General features: G+C 57.9%; 1 protein-coding gene across 2 annotated transcripts in view; it reads right to left on the bottom strand.

The window, feature by feature from the left end:
- The window catches only part of FRMD5 (FERM domain containing 5), a 69,640-nt gene extending 69,157 nt beyond the window's left edge, over positions 1 to 483 (bottom strand). For both annotated transcript variants that reach the window (XM_066195979.1, XM_066195980.1), the window contains exon 1: positions 321 to 483. In XM_066195979.1, the coding sequence (XP_066052076.1) occupies positions 321 to 422 (102 nt within the window). In that variant the 5' untranslated portion in view covers positions 423 to 483. The remainder of the gene's footprint in view (positions 1 to 320) is intronic.
- Positions 484 to 18,874: the final 18,391 nt, after the last annotated feature.

The following is an 18,874-nucleotide window of genomic DNA, read 5'->3' as shown; positions in this document are numbered from 1 at the left end:
CGCCGCGCCGGGGGCAGGCGGGCGGCTCTCCGCGCCATCCCCGCACCCCTCCGCGGCTGAGGGGAGGGTGGGGGGGTCGCGGGCGGCGGGGCTCAGCCCCGGGGCTCTCCCCGCCGCCGGCAGCCGCGGCTCCGGTGGCCGCCCGAGAGCCGGGGGGAGGCGGGCGGCGGGAGCGGGGGGGCCGCCTTTGTTGGCGGCGCGGGGCAGCGCCGGGCCGCCCCCGCCGCTCCGCTCCTTTTGTCTGCCGGGGCCGGGGCCGGGGCCGGGCGGCAGCGCGGCGGCTGCGGGGGCAGCGCGGTGCCGGCGGCACGGAGGCTGACCTGGATGGTGCAGGTGTACTCGCTGTCGTCCAGCAGCCGCACGGTGCAGTTGTACTCGCGGTCCAGGTTCCTGCTGCTGCCACTCATCCACCTGCTCAGCATCTTCCCGGGGCGCGGGGCGGCGGGCGCTGCCGGCGGAGCCTCGGCTCACATCCCGCTGCCGGCGGTGCGGGGCGGCGCGGGGCGGCGCGGGGCGGCGCGGGGCGGGGCTCCGGGCGCGCCCCCCGCCCGGCTCGGCCCGGCCCGGCCCTGCCCCCGCTGCGGGCGGCGCGGAGCGGAGCGGAGCGGAGCGGGGCTCGGTGCCCGTGCCCTGCCCGGGCCGCGGCGCTCGGCGGGCGGGGAGGAGGCCGGGCCCGGGGGTCGCCCGGCGCCGGCGGCGGGGGCCAATCTCGGCGCTCGGCGGTGACGGGCTCCGCCGCAAACCAATGCGGCACGGGCGGCACGGCCCCGCCGCCTCCGCCGGGAGCCCCGCGCGGGAGGGGAACGGCGGGCGCGCAGGGGGGGAGCGGGGGAGGCACCGCGGGCACCCCGCGCTGCCGCGCTCCGCCGCATCTGTCCGCGGCGCCCACCGAGGGGCTCCCCCCGGCAGGGCCGGGGCGCGGCCCCAGTGCGGGCACGGCGCTGGCACCGAGCGTGGCCGACACGTGGCGGGGGGTACCCGCAAGCCGGAGCCCTGATCAGAGCGGCGGGGGCTGCCCCGGGTGACTCCGCGTCCCCAAGGACAGCCGGGGGCTGGGCGTGACCCAGCTGGCCCGCGGTCCGTGCCCGAGTGCCCGCCTGTGCCCAGCTCTCCCGTCGGAGCCCAGTTCCATTGCTCGGCTGGGATCCCCGCGGAGGGTTGGCAGCTGCCGTGGTCCTTCCAGCAGAGCCGGCCAAAGTGGCCCCCAGGACGTGAGCTTGTCCCTTAGCGTCCATTTGTGGTGGAATCTTTAAATCTCTGGCTTTGGGACAAAATGGACTCCAAGAGCCATGAGTGCTGATGGGATGCAGCAGGCGCTGCCCTGGGGCAGTGAAATACCTGGTGGCAGCATCAGCAGTGCCCAGGGAGGACGGGAATGCTGCCAGCCCCGGCCATCCCCCTGCCTGGGTGTCACACTCCCCACAGCCCTCCCCAAGGCCCCAGAGAGGTTCAGCAGTGCCCCCCACACCTCCTGGCTCCACACACACTGACAAATACCCAAAGCAAACAGGCCACAGCGAGGACCCATGCTAGGCTGCCCCCAGCCCACCTCAGTGCCCCACAGGCCCTGTCCCCAGCCCACCTTCGTGCCCCAGCTCCTCTTTGCCTGGAGCCTTACCTTTGTCCCCTGGGCTGCATTCCCTGCAGTGCAGCTCCATCCTCCCCCAGGAGCACCAGCCTCCATGGCCCACAGCTGTCCAGCCTCTCCCCAGCTCTCTCTGCTCCAGCTTTGCCCATTCCCTGCCTTCCCAGCCAGACAGGTGCTCTACAGAGCCCTGTCCCTCACCTTCCTCACCACCCTGCCAGGTGACTCCTGGCTGCAGGGCAGTGGGTCTCCCTGCGCGTCGTTCCAGCTCCCACAGCAGGGACAGCTCCTCTCAGGCCAGGCTCTCCAGGCTCTGCTGTCCCTGCCCCACCGCTCCTGCTGTGGGGAGCTGACACTCCAGTGCGTGGGGCTGGGATCCTTCGGGGTTCAAGGGTTACCTCGTGATGGGTGGTGAGAGGTGAGCCTGTCCCAGCCTGCTGCCCCATCCCCAGCCTGCTGGCTGTGCGAGGGCTGCCTGTCAGGCTGGACACCCCTCTGTGACCCCTCTTGTGCCCAGGGAGGGACCACAAGGCTTGGTCATCCCAGTGTCCAACAGGCCGTTAATCCAACCGTCCGGCCAAGGCAAGGACAGAGTGGGAACACGGCGCTGCAGGCAGCGGTGCTGCAGCAGTGGGAACACCCTGGGAAGGACATTATCCTGCAGAAAAGATGTCAGCAGAGCCAGGCACTTGGCCTGCGTGGGATCTGAGGGGAGGCTGGATCCTGCAGCTCCCAGCCCACGGGCCGTGCCCGGCACGTTGTCAGGGCCATGACGCCGAGCCCGCAGCAACAACGGCGCTTTTCACGGCCGCGGCCCCGCTCCCGAACCATCTGGGCACTTGTACAAAGATGCTTGTATTCACCAAAGTGGCTGCCACTTTGTCATGGATCCCACTCTGCATAAATTGTTCATCTGCCTCCGAGCTCCCCTCCTGAACCAGCTGAGCTGCTGCTGAAGAATGGGATGCGGGGCGCTGGCAGGTGCTGCTTTCAGCGGCAGCAGCCGGGGCTGAGCCAGCTGAGCACTTTAATGAGCAGCACATTCACGGCAGCCCGGCTGTGCCCAGCCTCTGCCCGGGCCCTGGGCCGCTGCAACTTTGTTCCTCCACCCGGGGAAGGCTTTTGTTGCGGTCCCAGTTTTCTGCATTTTTTTCCCTGAAGCCGCTGGCTGAGGCAGCACAGGAACCCCCTGGCTGAGCTCACCCCCCTCTGCTGCCTCTGACTTGTCCTCGAAACAGGGAACAGCTCTGGAGCCCGACAGCTCCACGTTCCCCTCTCAAAATACCTGACAAGGTTTCCACAGAGCGTATCAAAGGCTGGCAGATGCCTTTATAAAAGTACTCTCTGTTTGCAGCTTTGATCGACAAGAACGCACTTTTCATGAGTAATGTCTTTTTCTTTCCCTTTTAATAATTTATACTGTAAATCCTACAAATTCCCCCGATTTGGATTCCCTGTCACTTGCAGTTTTGAGCTAAAGTATTCGAAATGCAGCTTTCCAAATGTAAAGTGAATTCTTTGGCTGTGTTTGTTTTCCAGCAGGTTAAATTTCAGCACGGGCTGCCCAGAGAAGTTGCGGCTGCCCCTGCAGCCCTTGAAATGTTCCAGCCCCTGGACAGGGCTTGGAGCACCCTGGGATAGTGGAAGGTGTCCCTGCCCATGGGACATGAGATGAGCCTTAAGGTCCCTCCCCACCCAAACCACTCCAGGATTCTGTGATTCTATGCTTTCAGTAGAAAATATCGTTCATGATCTATTCCGTACATAACCCACGTGTTCATCATCCGTTACAACATGTCACCCGCAGGCAGCTGGAGCTCTGAGAGCCAAGCAGGTGCCTGTGAGGTGTGGAGAACAGCACGTGGGCGCTGCCCAGGTGAGACTGGAGCAGGGCTGGATGCCGAGTGCCTGGCTGGGGGGCCTGGCTGGAGACCCTGGCCAGCGGCCACAGGGGTAAAGGGCAGCTGCTCATCTTTAAATGATGCAAATGTTGTGAGCAATGATTACTTTTGGTGCTGAAATGACCGAAGCTCAGCCCTCTGCCCGCGGGGGCACTCCCTGTTTGAGTGCAGGCTGCTCTGTTTGGATGCATTTGGCATTTCCCGGAGCCGGGAGCGGGGCTGTCAGCTCTGCTCTGCCCTTCAGCAGGTACCTGCATCTGAAATTACGTAAAGCCACTGTTGTCAGCTCTGAGCTCTGACACCAGCCAGCGCCGGCCAGAGGAGATGTCAAAGTGGGGCTCAGCTCTCAGGGCTTGCCCGTAATTCAAGTGGTCAACAGTGCTGTCAGCATTCCCATCAGCCTGCCAGAGCAGCTGGATCCATCCCTGGGCAGCTCTCCAGGCTGCCTGACCCGTCATCCACCACCTCAGCTCTGCTCTCAGCTTCCTCTGCACTGAGAATCGACAGGAACAAAGCCCAAATTCTCTCTTATTCCTTAATTACCTTTTTTTTTTTTTTTTTTTTTTTTTTTTTTTTTTTTTTTTTAATGGAAAGGTTTGGAAAAGAAGGCTGGTCCTCTTCTCGAGAGAGGCTCATCTGGCGATTGCAACCAACCACGGAGCTCCTCCCCACCTACCTGCCCTGGATCCGGAATAAATCTCTGTCACCTCTTTGTGCAATATTTTCCTACAATAATGAATAGTTATAACACTATGGCAACGGTCCAGGGCTCACCACTGGCCCCAGGCCAGTTTTAGCTCTGCAGGCTGGTTCCAGACCGGAGATCTTTGCAGGGGGTGCAGCAGCAGGAGCCTCCTGCCACCAGTTGGTGTTTGGGGGGTGTGGGAGCCCTTCAGCGAGGGTTTGTGCATCCTTCACCCTCAGCTGGGCACTGAAGGCCACGGGGAATGTTTGGGCCAGCAGCTGAGTTGTCTCCTCCAGCCAAATGAGGTCAATGAGCTGCAGTTGTTCAGGCTCAGATGCTGCCCCTCAGACACAGAAAAGGAGGCAAAGAAAGGTGAGGAAAGGAGGAGACAAAGTGAGGGAGAAAGGGAAGAGGCGAGGGAGGAGAAGAAGAGGGTGATGAGGATGGAAGTTGAGTGTAAGAGGGCCAGGAGCAAAAGGAGGGGCTGGAACCATCTCAGCAGCATCCCCACGTGTACCCACAGGGGAATAAGCTGCAGCATCCAGCTTCCCCACTCCCAGGCACGTAAAATTTTAACCATAATTTGCAATTATAACCAGAGGATAACATTTCAGCCTGTTAAGAGGAGGTGGGAACCTGCAGGGTGATGCACATTAATTACTGCTGACATCCAGGGACAGGCTCATTAGACAGAGGCTCTTTCAGTTCCAGCATACAACTTCTGGCTTGAGGCAGATATTCCAGGGAGTAATTATAGAGCCTGTGCTGCTGGGCAGGTCGAGGAGCTGACCACATCCTCCCCTGGAGCTGCAGGGACCACAGAGGCTCTCGGCATGGGGAAGGGGCTGGGGAGAGCCCAGCAAGGAGCAGGGGCAACGCTCAGGGCCTGGAGGGACAGGACACAGGGAGTGGCTTCCCAGAGGGCAGGGCTGGATGGGATGTTGGGCAGGAATTGTTCCCTGGCAGGGTGGGTAGGCCCTGGCACAGGTGCCCAGAGCAGCTGTGGCTGCCCCTGGATCCCTGGCAGTGCCCCAGGCCAGGCTGGACACTGGGGCTGGGAGCCCCTGGGACAGTGGGAGTGTCCCTGCCCTGGCAGGGGTGGCACTGGGTGAACCTTAAGGTCCCTTCCCACCCAAACCATCCCAGGATTCTGTGATTCCATTACTGCACCAAATAACTCCAGACTAAGACTCGTATTTGTCTGGTTTTACTGTGAAATTCAGCAGAGACACACAGGCCTGACTGTCCAGCTCAGGAATTCCCAGCTAACCTCCGCCCCAGCCCCTTTCCCTGCTGGCAGAGCTGGTCAGGTGTGGCAGGACAAGCTTTGCTCCGTGTGCTCATGGCAGAGTCTCCCCTTTGGAGGCTCCGTCTTTGGGGCACAGAGTCTCCTCCTCTCCCTGAGTCCCTCCCTGAGCTGCGGTTGTACCTCAGCAGCCCCTAAAAACTGCAAATCCAACTTCCATCCCCCTCGGGTGCTGGCAGAGGTAACGCTGAAAGACGCTCTCGGCAGTTTTGTGCCAGCAAGATAAGCTCTGGTTTATATTTAGGGAATGCAACGAGGGAATAGTTCTGAATCCAGCTCAGAAATCCATTTAAAACACTCCCATAATTCTATTTACAGACTGTTTCTGTAAATGTTGTAACAGGCAGAGAGGAGGGTATCTCTGTGTATCTCTGCCTCTGGGGACTCTGCTGTGAACTGGGGGGTCATAAAAACACGTTCCCGGGGTCGTGTGTCCCCCAGCACAGCCAGGGGAGCTCTGCCAGGACCCACAACTGGGCACCACAGCCAGCACTTGTGTTTCCTTCATGGTTCTCCTGATATTTAGTGGTGTTTTCCTGAAAGTCTCACTTCCTGCTCTTCACCAAAAGTAATCACAGACTCTGTAAAAAATGGGGGAAAAAAAAATCTCTCTGCTGATTGTCAAAGAAAGCTGGCAAATGTGAGAGGCAGATGGCCCAGAGGGTGCTCAGCAGGGGTCACAGATAAGGCAGCAGGAGCAGCAGCCCTGGGGTTTTCACTCTCCATCCCAGGCTTTGCACCCCTGGCTCCTGATTTTCTGAGGGCTTGGGTTTGCTAATGCTGTCCCTGATGTGTGTGCAAAAATCCAGCTGTAAGTAAAGACTTAATTTACACTGATGCTTCAAGGACGCTTGAAGGACTTGGGCACGGAATCCTACAAGATCTGGGCCCCCGGGTCTGTTCAGCTCTGCCCCATCCTTAAATCCTGTGGGAGCCCTCGTGTGTGCGGGGCCCTGCCCTGCCACCTCCCAGGCTTAGCTCCCTGGGCATCGGTGGACACCAGAAGGCAGCAGAAAAGCCCAGCCAGCCAAAACCAGCATCCAAACAGGCACATCCAGGCACATCCAGGCACATCCAGGCACATCCAGGCACCAGCCCATATCTAGGCACATCCAGCCCACAGCTCCCAGTCTGCCCCAGTCACCCCAGACTGTCCCTGTGGACAAGACCCTGGAAAGCCAACACAGGCATGACGGCCACTTGTCACCCAGGAAATGGCTCTTTCTGCTCCAAACAGGTGCTTTGGTACAGGACAAGGAATTACAAGGAAAAAGATGCATTCCAAAGGGTTCTCCTGGTGGGAGTGGAGGAGGAAGGAAGGCTGTGGCGCTGCAGCAGGGCTGACCCCAGGCGTGGGGTAACAAATGAAACCTTCCCTTCCTCGTAGGAAACCCTGGGAATTGGGCTCCTGCTTTGTTTGGATATGTTGGGTTTTTTCCTCTGTGTAACACTACCCTTTATTTAGAGTCAATATGAAATCCTCTCATCCCTGTGGATTCCTGGGAGCTGTCTGGGAGCTGGAGCCTCTGCCGAGCTGCAGACAAGAAATTAAAAAGCGGGAATGTGCATAAGAACTGTGAGAGCTCCTGTAACTGAAAACACCCCGGTGGAAGCCCACTGAGGAAAGCAATTGGCACCTGTATTAACTGCGGGAAAGCAGCCCCTTTAAACCCAGGTATTAAACGGGCAGGCTCGTTAGCAGAGGTCAGATTTTTATACACCTCTTGTTTCTAAGGAGCTGATTTAGGAACAAAGAAATTGGGGAGGAAACAGAGGGAGAAGAAAACCCATGAAAAAAAAGCCATTGATGTGAAATAGCCACAATCAGGAACACCAGAATCTGAAAGGAGGGAGCTGACCCAGTGCTGTTGATTTTGAATACACCTTTGAATGCGGGGGAAAATCAGAAAGTGCTGATGCTGTAGTGAAAATCAAGCAGACTGGAAGATTTCCAGACAGGAAAAGTAATGAAAAAACCGAGACGGAGTTAAGGGACAAAAATATAGTTGTTGCTAATACAGTTTTGTAGACAGTAGATCCTGTCAAATAAATGTGCTTCCACTCTTTGATAAGATCAGGTCAGTGAAATTCATGGAATTGTAGAAACCCAGAACAGTCTGGCCTGGAAGGGACCTTAAAGCTTATCCAGTGCCCCCTGCCACCTCCCACTGTCCCAGGCTGCTCCAAGCCCCAACCTGGCCTGGAACACTGCCAGGGATCCAGGGGCAGCCACGGCCGCTCTGGGCACCTGTGCCAGGGCCTGCCCACCCTGCCAGGGAGGAATCTCATGCCCACACCCCATCCAGCCCTGCCCTCTGGCAGTTTGGGCGCAGCTCGCCCCAGCACGGGGCGGCAGGACGGGAGCGGCCCCAGGCTGGGGTGGGGTGGCCCTGGAGGCTGGCAGGGCTGGGCTGTGCCTGGGGCACCGCGCCATCAGCACACCCGGCCTGGGCACGGGCTCGCCAGGGACTAGGGATAATTTTTTTCTAATCTGCAGATTGTTAGCAAATGCGAGATCACTGCTGATAAAACATATGGGTGATTAAGAGCCTGGCAGGAGAGTCACTAACGAGGAAGAGCAGCTGAGGCACACAGCGCTCCCAAACACTCGCTCATCCAAACAGAGAGGCTTTAATGACTCTGGGGATAGAACTGGAGATGTGAGTGCAGGGCCCAGGCCGTGCCCAGGCTCTGGGCCACGGTGAGGACGCTGGAGATTGCTCCTGGGAGAGCACGGGGGGACAAACAACGCACTGCGGGCAGCCAGGGTGCTCCCTGGCAAACAAAGCCACCAGCCAGAAGAGCAGGGCAGTGAATTTGCCCACGGAAAATTCAATTACCCGGTGTTTAGACTTACCCCGGAGATCTGCATTCAGGTTTGGTGTCTGAGTGCTTAACGGAGATGTGCAGCAAGTGCAGAGAGAATGAGTAAAATCCCTGAGAGGCTGCAAAAACACCCCACGAGCTCCATCTGCTTAACTTACATGGAATGCTGAGAGCTGCCTTTATTGAAGTGTGTAAATATCTTTATGGCAAGGGAAGCACCTGACGGTTAAAGGTGCTTTTATCTCACGCAGAAAGGCAGAGATGGTGGAACAGAGAAGCTGAGAGAGGCAGCACTCGGGGCTCACAGGGCCCTTGGGAGCTGGGATGGGTGACTCCCCACACCCCTAAGCCCTGTTCCTGCTCAATGTGTCTGTCAGGAGCACGGGATCCTGCCCACGGAGCACCACAGCCTGCAGATGAGCCTCCTCTGCTAATCCTCCCCAGCCCTGAACCTGCCGCTGGTTTGGAGCCTGGAAACAGAGCTCTGAAAGTGGTTCTTCAAAAAGCACGGAGGGAAGATGAAAGGGAGAGGAGTTAAAAACGAGATGAAGGCTTGGAAAGCAAATAGCAATTAACCTTCCTGCTCCAAAACCCTGGCTTCCCAGAGCTTGGAATATTGCACTGGGAGGGGAGCAGCCCCTGCTGAGGCACAGCCCGGCTGGGATGGGGACGGAGGGCACCAGGGATGGCACAGCCCGGCTGGGAGGGGGACGGAGGGCACCAGGGATGGCACAGCCCGGCTGGGATGGGGACGGAGGGCACCAGGGATGGCACAGCCCGGCTGGGATGGGGACGGAGGGCACCAGGGATGGCACAGCCCGGCTGGGATGGGGACGGAGGGCACCAGGGATGGCACAGCCCGGCTGGGATGGGGACGGAGGGCACCAGGGATGGCACAGCCCGGCTGGGATGGGGACGGAGGGCACCAGGGATGGCACAGCCCGGCTGGGATGGGGACGGAGGGCACCAGGGATGGCACAGCCCGGCTGGGATGGGGACGGAGGGCACCAGGGATGGCACAGCCCGGCTGGGATGGGGACGGAGGGCACCAGGGATGGCACAGCCCGGCTGGGATGGGGACGGAGGGCACCAGGGATGGCACAGCCCGGCTGGGATGGGGACGGAGGGCACCAGGGATGGCACAGCCCGGCTGGGATGGGGACGGAGGGCACCAGGGATGGCACAGCCCGGCTGGGATGGGGACGGAGGGCACCAGGGATGGCACAGCCCGGCTGGGATGGGGACGGAGGGCACCAGGGATGGCACAGCCCGGCTGGGATGGGGACGGAGGGCACCAGGGATGGCACAGCCCGGCTGGGATGGGGACGGAGGGCACCAGGGATGGCACAGCCCGGCTGGGATGGGGACGGAGGGCACCAGGGATGGCACAGCCCGGCTGGGATGGGGACGGAGGGTACCAGGGATGGCACAGCCCGGCTGGGATGGGGACGGAGGGCACCAGGGATGGCACAGCCCGGCTGGGATGGGGACGGAGGGCACCAGGGATGGCACAGCCCGGCTGGGATGGGGACGGAGGGCACCAGGGATGGCACAGCCCTGCCGGAATGGGGATGGGGACAGGGCTCAGGTCTGCCTGGGACACGAGGACAGCTGGGAACAGCAGGGTGGGAGTGCAGCCTCAGAACATCCCAGGTGGGATCCTGATCTCAGGGTCACTTCTCAGCTCCCACCACCCCCGACCTGCCCGCCAGGCACGGACACAGCTGTGGCCACACTCCCCCTGCCCAGCACCAACAGGGCACAGCCCCTGGCCCAAGACGTCAGCACTCCAGGGAAGAGCTGTCAGCATCCTTCGGGAGTGGGAATACTCATAAATATGGAGGGGAAATTAGCTCAGGCAATAGCAGAGCAGCTCCTGGCACAGCCATTGCCATGGTACCTGTCAGCAGCTCCGCATTGTTTCACACGTCCCACTGCTCTGAAAGGAGCTTTTTTTGAGCAGCAGCGTTTGAAAACTGAGCAGTGAAGACAAGGGTGGTGGCACCCCAAACCCAGTGAACTCCCAGTTTGGGCACTGCATTAACTCGGTAAACCCCAGAGCGTCCCCTCGGGAGCACCAAAGCACACCTGCTGCTGCTGCTGCTCTATGGCGTCACAAAGGGTCTCACAAGCAAACGGGTCCCCTCTAACCTGGAGATTGGGAACAGCGGCAAAATCAGGTTTTTACTCCAAGAATGTGAGTGTCACCCTCACCACAGTGCTCGTGTACCTGCCAGGCTCCCTCCACTCTGGGGAGATCCCCCACTGTCCCAGGAGGTCACTGGGTGCTGTGTAAATCCCAGAATCCCAGATTCACCGAGGCTGGGAAAGCCCTCCCAGCCCATCCAATCCCAGCTGTGCCCCATCCCCACCTCGTCCCCAGCCCGGAGCCCTGAGTGCCACATCCAGCCCTTCCCTGGGCGCCTCCAAACCTCCTCGGGCAGCCCCTGCCAGGCCTGACCGCCCTTTCTGTGACGAAATTCCTCCTGATGTCCAACCTCACCCTCCCCTGTCACAGCCCGGCCCGTTTCCTCCTGTCCCTTGTTCCTGGGAGCAGAGCCGCACCCCACTGTATGGCCATAGAGAACTAGAATAATTAGAATAATTGTGATAAGAGATCACAATCGGGCCCATAAGAGTTCTTACCACCAGCTTCTGACCCCCTGTCACAGCTGAGCCGTGGCTGAGGCTGTCCCTGGAAGCCCAGAGCTGCGGGGTCCGGCCCCACTGCGGGCTGTGGAGGGGCAGGACCCCCGGGGAAGGGCAGGGACCACCCCTCCGTGCCCTTGTGTGTGCCAGGGGCCAGGAAGGGCTGGCACACACTTCCAGAGCCACCACAGCCCCGGCAGCTCCCGGCGCAACGACGTGCCAAGGGAAAAGGCAGGGTTCCCATGGGAACGGAAAGTGCTGACATTTCCAAACTAAAAAAAGAAAGAAGCAGCGTGGTACGTGCTCAGCAGGACGCCGTGGACATGGCTCAGGGGGGATCCGGGCTGCCTTTCCCCTCTCCTGGGCTCCAAGGTAAGACACTCCCCAGGCAGCTCACGGCACAGCCCTGGCTCGGCTCAGAGCCACGAGGCAAAGTTCTGTTCCCCTGCTCTGGCTGTTTCAGTTCAGGCCAATTGCCTGCAAGATTAATTTTTGTGCAGGGATGTACCGTGCAGCCTTCACCTGAAACCCTGAAACCACATTGAAGGAGACGGAGCGTCCACGTGAAATCCTGCTGAGGCATTTATCTCCCTCATGCAAAATGATTGAGATAAATAAGGCAAATTAAACTGCCATATCGTTGTAGCTAAATTATTTGTAATGGCACCACGAAATGTACTGGCTGCATGGTAATTAAGTGTCCTGGAGACTGGGGGGGGAAGATCCTTAGCTCAGAGAGATGTTTCTCTCTGTGTCAGATCGAAGTGACGTTGGCAGTGGATGGGGACGCTGGCGTTGGACACCCATTCCCCCAGCCCTGCCCCAGATGCAGCCGGTCCCTGACAGCCTGGCAGAGGTGCTGCCACCCCAGCTCTTCTCTGAGGCACAGCCTCGCCATTTAAAACCTGCTTTATTTGCAGAACGAAGCAGAGAAGCTGGTGAGGATGTTGGTTGTTCACTCCGCTCACTCCAATCCATCCCACGGCACGGAGCTGGGAGGGCACAGGAGGATCCCAGCCCAGGGGAGGGGGCTGTGGGTGCCTGGAAAGCAGCCTGGGGAAGGCAAGAGAAACGAAAAGGCTTCACCAAATGTTTCTGACAGAGTGAACAAAAATAGCAAATGATTAATGTCATCGTTTAGGAACATCAAAAAGTGCCAGTTCTTGTGATCAGGGAGCAGTTTCGAAGGGGAGGTTGTGCTGCCAGCTGGAAGAGTGACCTGCAGGGCCCAAAGGCTCCCACAATGGGCTACCACACACCCCATCTGAAAATCTGAACTCTGCAAAACCCACACCTAATGGCCCGCTGACCAGAGGGGGATCTCACGGGAAAAGGCAAACAAAAATTGACTGAAATGTCCAATCTTTTCCTTGAGGACTCAGAGGACAGTTAAAGCTCAGACCCTGAGAGCTGTGGGGTCAGAATTTCATCTTCAGCGCCCAGCAGGCTCTGGCCTGGAGCAGACTGCAGCCTGGAGCACACCCCCATGCCATTACAAGTCTGCTGCCCTGGATGTTGCACGGGAAAACACAAATATTTTTAGGTACTTGTTCTCACAGATCATTCAGGAGTATTTCCACCCTTCCCTGAGCCTTCTCTTGTACCTGTGCTGGCTCTGGGGCTGCTCCATTGCCTTCTGGGAGGCAGATCCACCCTGTGGAAGAAGCAGAGGAGGAGGGAGGGGTTTCCCAAGCAACCGTATCCCGGTGAGAGCAGAGCCCCCCGTGCTCACCCTGCCCGTGCGGGGGCTCTGGGCACGGGCTGGGCAGGCGGGACCGCTCCGGCCGCCGGGGAAGCGTCGGGGGGTAAATCACTCACCCGCTGGGCAGCGGGAAAGGCTCAGCAGCCTGCGGGGGGCATCTGAGACTGCCGCTGTCACACAGGTGAGCCTCTGCTTGGAGCACTGGGTACCCGAGCGCCCCTGAGCCCTTGCTCCGGCTGCTGCGGAGCTGTTTGCTAAACCCGCCCTCCCGCCTGGCTCCTGCTCAGCGACAGCCGCAGGTTTAGCCATGCCGCGCGAAGCTACGCCTAAAAAAAGCAGCGGAGCCGGGCGGGAGCATCCCGCGCCCCGCGAGTGCCCCAGGCAGGGGCGGCACGGCCGGAGGGGCTCCGCAGGCTCACGCACACCCCCGGAGCCCCGGGAGCACAGGGGGAGCCGCCGCTCCCGCAGGAACCTCCCGTGTCTCCGCGGCGTTAGTGATGCGCACGGTGAGTCAGGAGCGGGCGGATTCCCTCCCTGAGACACTGACTCAGCCCGCGGCACCACGAGCTCCGGGCACCGGGAGCTCACCTGGCCGGCCCCCAGGAAGGGAGCAAACACGGCGGGACTTCTGCGCTCCCAGGATTTCAGGGGGTCGGCAGCAGGAAGGGTGAGGGGAAAGCCCTTCATGCCCGTTTCAAGCTGGTGGCGCTCTGCTGAACTCAGAGCCAGGAGCTCCGGGGCTGCCCTGTGCCTTTGGGGGTGACGTTCCCTCAGCCAGGAGGCTCCAGAAGCCCCTGTTGGTACCGCAGAGGCACCGAGCAGCCTCCTGCCCCCCCGGACCCCCACCGTGGCCACCGGCAGCCCCCCCCCACAGCAAAGCAATTCGTGGCAGCCTCCGGGAAGGATCAGCGGCAGCCCTGACATCCAAACGCTGCCGGGTGAGGGTTTCCATCGCACTCCTGCGGGTTCCAGGGACGGGAGGATGGAACCTCCCGCAGTGCCTGCCGTGGGGCTGCTCAGGGCTGGGTGCCCGGAGCACCAGAGCCAAAGGAAATGGTTTGCCATGGATTTGTTGGCCATGTTGGTGGTGCTGGAGAAGGCTGAGTCCTTTTGTCTCCATTCTTTGGGTGCCCACAGCCAAAGGGGCTCCTGAGAGGGGCTCCTGCCCACCCTGGCAGCAGGGGATGGGTGCCCAGCAAAGAGCTTTCCTGAGGGACAGTCCCTCGGCTGCTTCCCTGGGCCGCTCTCATTAAAACCGCCGCCTCGTTTGTTTGATTGGCTTAGTCTGTAACGCTCTTCTATTTCCAGAAGAACGCAGGGAGCTGTTTTCTGCCATTGCTTTCATGGCTCAGGGGCAGAGTTTCCAATCTGGAGTTGGAGAAGCAAATCCACTCCTCCTTCAGGAGGCTGAGGACAATCTGTTGAAGACAAATTGTTGAAGGCAATCTGTTCTTACCAAGGATGGCTTCCCAACGACAGGAACACGCTTGTCACTGATGGTGCTTGCTCCACCATTGCGTGTGTACTGGAGAAAACAGGGATACAGGCAGGGCATGGGGATGCATGTCAGTCACAGGAGCAGACTGCAAGTCCTGATTCAGTTCTCCTAACTGCAGTATGAATATTTCATAACAAGGCCAAAAACCCCAATGCCAAACTGTATCAAACTATATTAAACTCCTCCACACGGAACTGGCCACAAAGGGGGTGATAAAGGCAATTCCCCCCTTAACTGTGAACAGCCTGCTCCTCAGGGTTTAATGAACTGTGCTATTTTAATGCACTTTTGAAGCACATCATCCATATTCTAACCACTGACCTTTTCCTAATGCCCTTCAGACATCCACAAATAGGTTACATCTGTTCCTTCCAAAGCAGGGCGGGACGGGGGGACCAGCATCTCCTGGGTTTGGAGCAGCACAGCCTCTGCTGCCCAACACAGCCTGGGAGGCACAGTGTGAGCAGCCAGGGCCCCGGGGCCACGGGGTGACCCTGCCAGGTGCCACACGTCCTGGCACACCGTCGCCACCAGCTCTGGCCCTTGCCTGTGCTGTGCACACTGAGGTGAGAGCTGGTGAGGTGGGAGCCCCATGAGAGGGCTCCAGGGACCCCCCTGGAACCGCCTCCCGAGACTCTGTGAGACGGTTTATTTACTCCCACCAGGAGGAAAACCTTTCTTATTCCATTTCTGTGACTCAAATCCCCTGAAAGGCTGCCTCCTCTGACATGGGATGGACCTGGACTCCCAAGTGTCAGTGTTCATCACTGTCCATATGATTCGATGGCTGGAAACACACGTGGCCAGGAGCGAACCCCAGAGTCCTCTTTCTTCTGTGGCCTTTTGTTTCACAAAGAAAGCTCTTCGCACAGGGTTAGGATTATCTTTCCCCACTTTCACAGATGCACCAAACCATTAATTCCAGCATAACAGAACCAGGCAGTGGGAGATGTTTGGTGCCCATCAGCTGAAGGAATGAAAGCATTTACCAGTCTTGCCTTCACTCATGCTTGGATTTTTCTGACACCATTTAAGAGCATTAAAAAGCCATGAAAAAAAGTCAAGTAGATGCAAGAAGGGAAATAATTCTGTTCTCCTTTTTCACTGGAGATTGGAAATGCCTTGACTCTGTTTCCATGTCCATCTCAGTCAGCAGGGGAAAACTCCAGCCTGCAGTTCAAACCCTGGCATTGTCTTATCACCATGCAGGGCTGTTTATTGGGGTCCCAAACCAGGCAAGGACACACAGCCCAAGAGGCTGGGACAAACCCTGTCTGCAGGTCAGAGAGGAGGCTGGAGCACAGATTTACCCTCACGCACACAAACCCCGCACATCCTGCAGTTCTGCCGAATTTCATAAATGTGCTGTGACACAATGGTTACATCTGGGAGCTATTTCTGTAAAAAGCACGGCGCTGATGTGACCCTGTCTGCTCCAGAAACACGTTGGGCTGATGCACACAGCACCCACAGGCCACCCCAAAACACCGTCCTTGAAAACCAAGTGAGGCTCCAGCTCCGTGCCACCACAGCTGCAGGTTCCTCGTGAGGCTCCAGGAGGGCTCTGCTTCCAGAGGTGATGCTCTGGCTTAGCCTGGTTGGGATGGGGAACAAGACAAGCCTGGCCCAAGTCCTCCATATCCATTGCCTCTCTCCGTGGCTAAAGCAGGTCCTCATAAGAAAGGCAGACACGTACCAGCCGGCTGTGAAAGTCAAATGAATACATGAATATTTCTATAATAATTCATATAAATGGATATTTCATTTTGCATGCTATTTTGTGTTTACTATATTTTATATGAATATAAATGAATATATTCACTTGCCAAGGAAGTCAGCGGGAATGAAGTGAGCTCGTGGGATCAGGCCCATTAACAACAGCTTTATGCTGTTTCCAGGATCTCACAGTGTTTGGGCAGGAAAGGTGTTCAGCCATGAAAAATATGGATTTTCTCGCAAAGCTCATGCTCTGGGCACTTCAGTTTGTCGATATTGGCGGTGACCAGGTAAGAGAGGCACAAGCAGGATCTGGGGTGTGGGAAAAGCAGAATCTACAGGTTCAGGGAGAGAAGCCAGCAGGGAGGGCAGTCAGCAGGATTTGTCCCCAGGGACTCTGTAATTTGATTTTCCCTCTGTGTGGTGCAGTGCAGGCCCGTTCCCACCGGGCACAGCCAGCTCTGACCCAGCTCAGTGACTAAATAAAGTCCTCATTTCTGAGAACTCTGCTCAGCACTTTTCCAGATCACAGGTGAGGAGCTCAGCACTTGAGGGACAGGTCTGCAAGAACCAACCCGTAATAAATACAACACAACAAGATGCTGGAGGCACAGACAGGGTGACAAGAGGGCAGGTGACAGGCAGTGTCCCACGGGAGCCCTGCAGTGCCCCGGGCACAGTCCCAGCCTGAATCCAACGCTCAGAGCTGCCTCTGCTCTCCCCTCCCAGAAGGCCTTGGCATCCTCAGCGGGACACAGTAATTAAGCTGACATAGAAGAACACAACCCTCCTTCAAAGGGCTGGCAGATTGTTTGGGGATTTCTCCTGTAGCTGCATGGCTGCACTCGGGGGCAATATGAACATGGGAAACAAAAAAAGGGAAAGGAAGAAGCAAGTAGAAATGGGAATGGCAGAAAGCGGGGAAGCACAGAGGAGTGGGACAGAGACAGTGTGCAGGAAAGATAAAACCAAGACAGGAGGGAAATGTGTTGTCTGTGCACGAAGTGAAGCAGAGAAAGGACTGACAGAGCCCTCCCTGCCTGGCCCCTGTGCCAACACAGACCTTCAGAGGAACGCAGCTGGCACCAGATGGGTTGGGCTGGACTCTGAAGTCTCCACAAAGGCTGTGCCAAGGGCTGGAACGTGCAGATCCCCAGCTGTTCTCCCCAGGACCCTGCTTGTGGAAGAAACAAGAGCCACAGGGCACGGCCAGCCCTTGCTGTGGCTCTGGCCAGAGCAGCCACCTCCTGCCAGCACCCGGGGACAGCACAGAGCCCGAGCACACGGGCACCCACCCCCCTGCTCTGCTCAAAACACGGCTGGAGTGAGCCAAAGAGTGCTGGGACCTGCTGCCCACGGGGAGGCAGGTGAGGAAAAGAGATCCACCCCAGCAGAGACCCACCAGTGCGTGCTGGGCTCACTGAACTCCACACATTTACCTACAGGTTTATAGCCATGGTTTGCTTTGTCTCCTCCATAACAAACGCATTCCCAGAAAAACACAAAGAAGGAAAAAATCCTCTGAGGTAAGGAGCAACAGAGAGACAAGTCTGATTAGGAAGGCAACTATTAATAGCAACTATACTTTAATTACTGTGCCTAATCTTTTTGAACCAGCAGTTTCTAGCATGTCCTCTAGCAAACAAAGAACTTAACACCTCTGACTCCATGTTCCACGAGCTGTAGGAGTGTGGATGTATTTCCAGTAGACTCACTAGCAGCTGGATATGAAATGGCTTTGAGGGTATTTACATCAACTGTGCCTGAGAGCAGATGCCGTGAGAAAGGCAGGAGCTGCTCTGGGTGGGCACAACGCTGCACGAGAGCACAAAACAACCCCAACACTTCCCTTGTCTTGACGGCTGTGTCTCCAGGGCAAGGGAATTATGCTCCCAGGCTGCTGCCATGAAACTCTGGGCATAAAAAAGGCACGGAGAAGGACATGAAATAGTCTAGACAGAGGGAAGCACTTCAATAGTGCTGGAAGGAAGCAGGGCCGTGGCTCGGAGCCACGGCTCAGACAGCGCCGATGTTCTGCTGCCCGACAGTGCAGGCACGCAGCCCAGCCCCAGCCAAGGAACGTGTTCAGCTCCTCTGCACACTGACCCTCTCCAGGGCCAAGGGGGGGCATGGACACAGCCCTCCCCAGGGGTGCCCCTCAGCTCACTCTGAACCAGGACAAGACAGCCAAGAAGCCAGAAAACCCCAATTCCATTGATCCCTGCGGGTCATGGTCAGGCGCAGGATGAACCTGGAATGGTTTGAGTCGGAAGGGACCTGAAAGATCATCTAATTTCAATCCTCACTAATGTTTGCAGCAATTACTGAGCTTTAGCTGTCCTGTGGGTAGGTACTGAAGGTGAGGATTCACTTGTGGGATGAACACAACTCTATTGTGTCTGCAACTAAGTGGATGTAAAATTCCCCATTGAGAAATCACATTTTCCTGCATAATCTCCTATGTTCAATGCCACTTGGGAGCCTTTTCCCCACCATCTTTGGGGTAAATCTTTTTGAAAGCAAACGTTAGTGGTGTTAATTTTTGAAAATTACTGAAGTATAGCAAAAGCAGTTTGGTAAAACCCACCTAATAGTACATGTCAAAGCACATGGCAAAGGCTCTGGGAGGGAACGTGCAGGCAGCCAGATGGTGGGACTGCAACGCTTCATCCTGGGGAAAACTGGGCTAAAAATGTAGATCACTGTAACAGAGACAGTCTTGAGATGCAGGCTTAAGAAGCTGCACTAAAACCATCTGAGGATGACCTTTGTGAAGAGGTCCCCAGGAATAATTACTCCTCTCTGGGCGCCTGCTGCTTGCTCCTCCCTTTATCCAGGCAGGTTCGTGCCCTTGGTGGCTGCATTGGCTGAAGACACCTGGAGCTCCTCACAGGACCCTGCACAGCCCTGCCGGCACACAGCCCTGCCTGCACACAGCCCTGCCTGCACACAGCCCTGCTGCACAGCTTCACACACCCCGACTACTGGGCTGCCGTGAACTGAAGG

Source organism: Chamaea fasciata, unplaced genomic scaffold (genome assembly GCF_029207755.1).
Source record: "Chamaea fasciata isolate MVZ Bird 193981 ecotype frontalis unplaced genomic scaffold, bChaFas1.0.hap1 SCAF_14, whole genome shotgun sequence".
Classification (NCBI taxonomy): Eukaryota; Metazoa; Chordata; class Aves; order Passeriformes; family Sylviidae; genus Chamaea; species Chamaea fasciata.
Note: the sequence above shows the minus strand (reverse complement) of the source record. Positions and strands in the feature narration are given on the sequence as shown.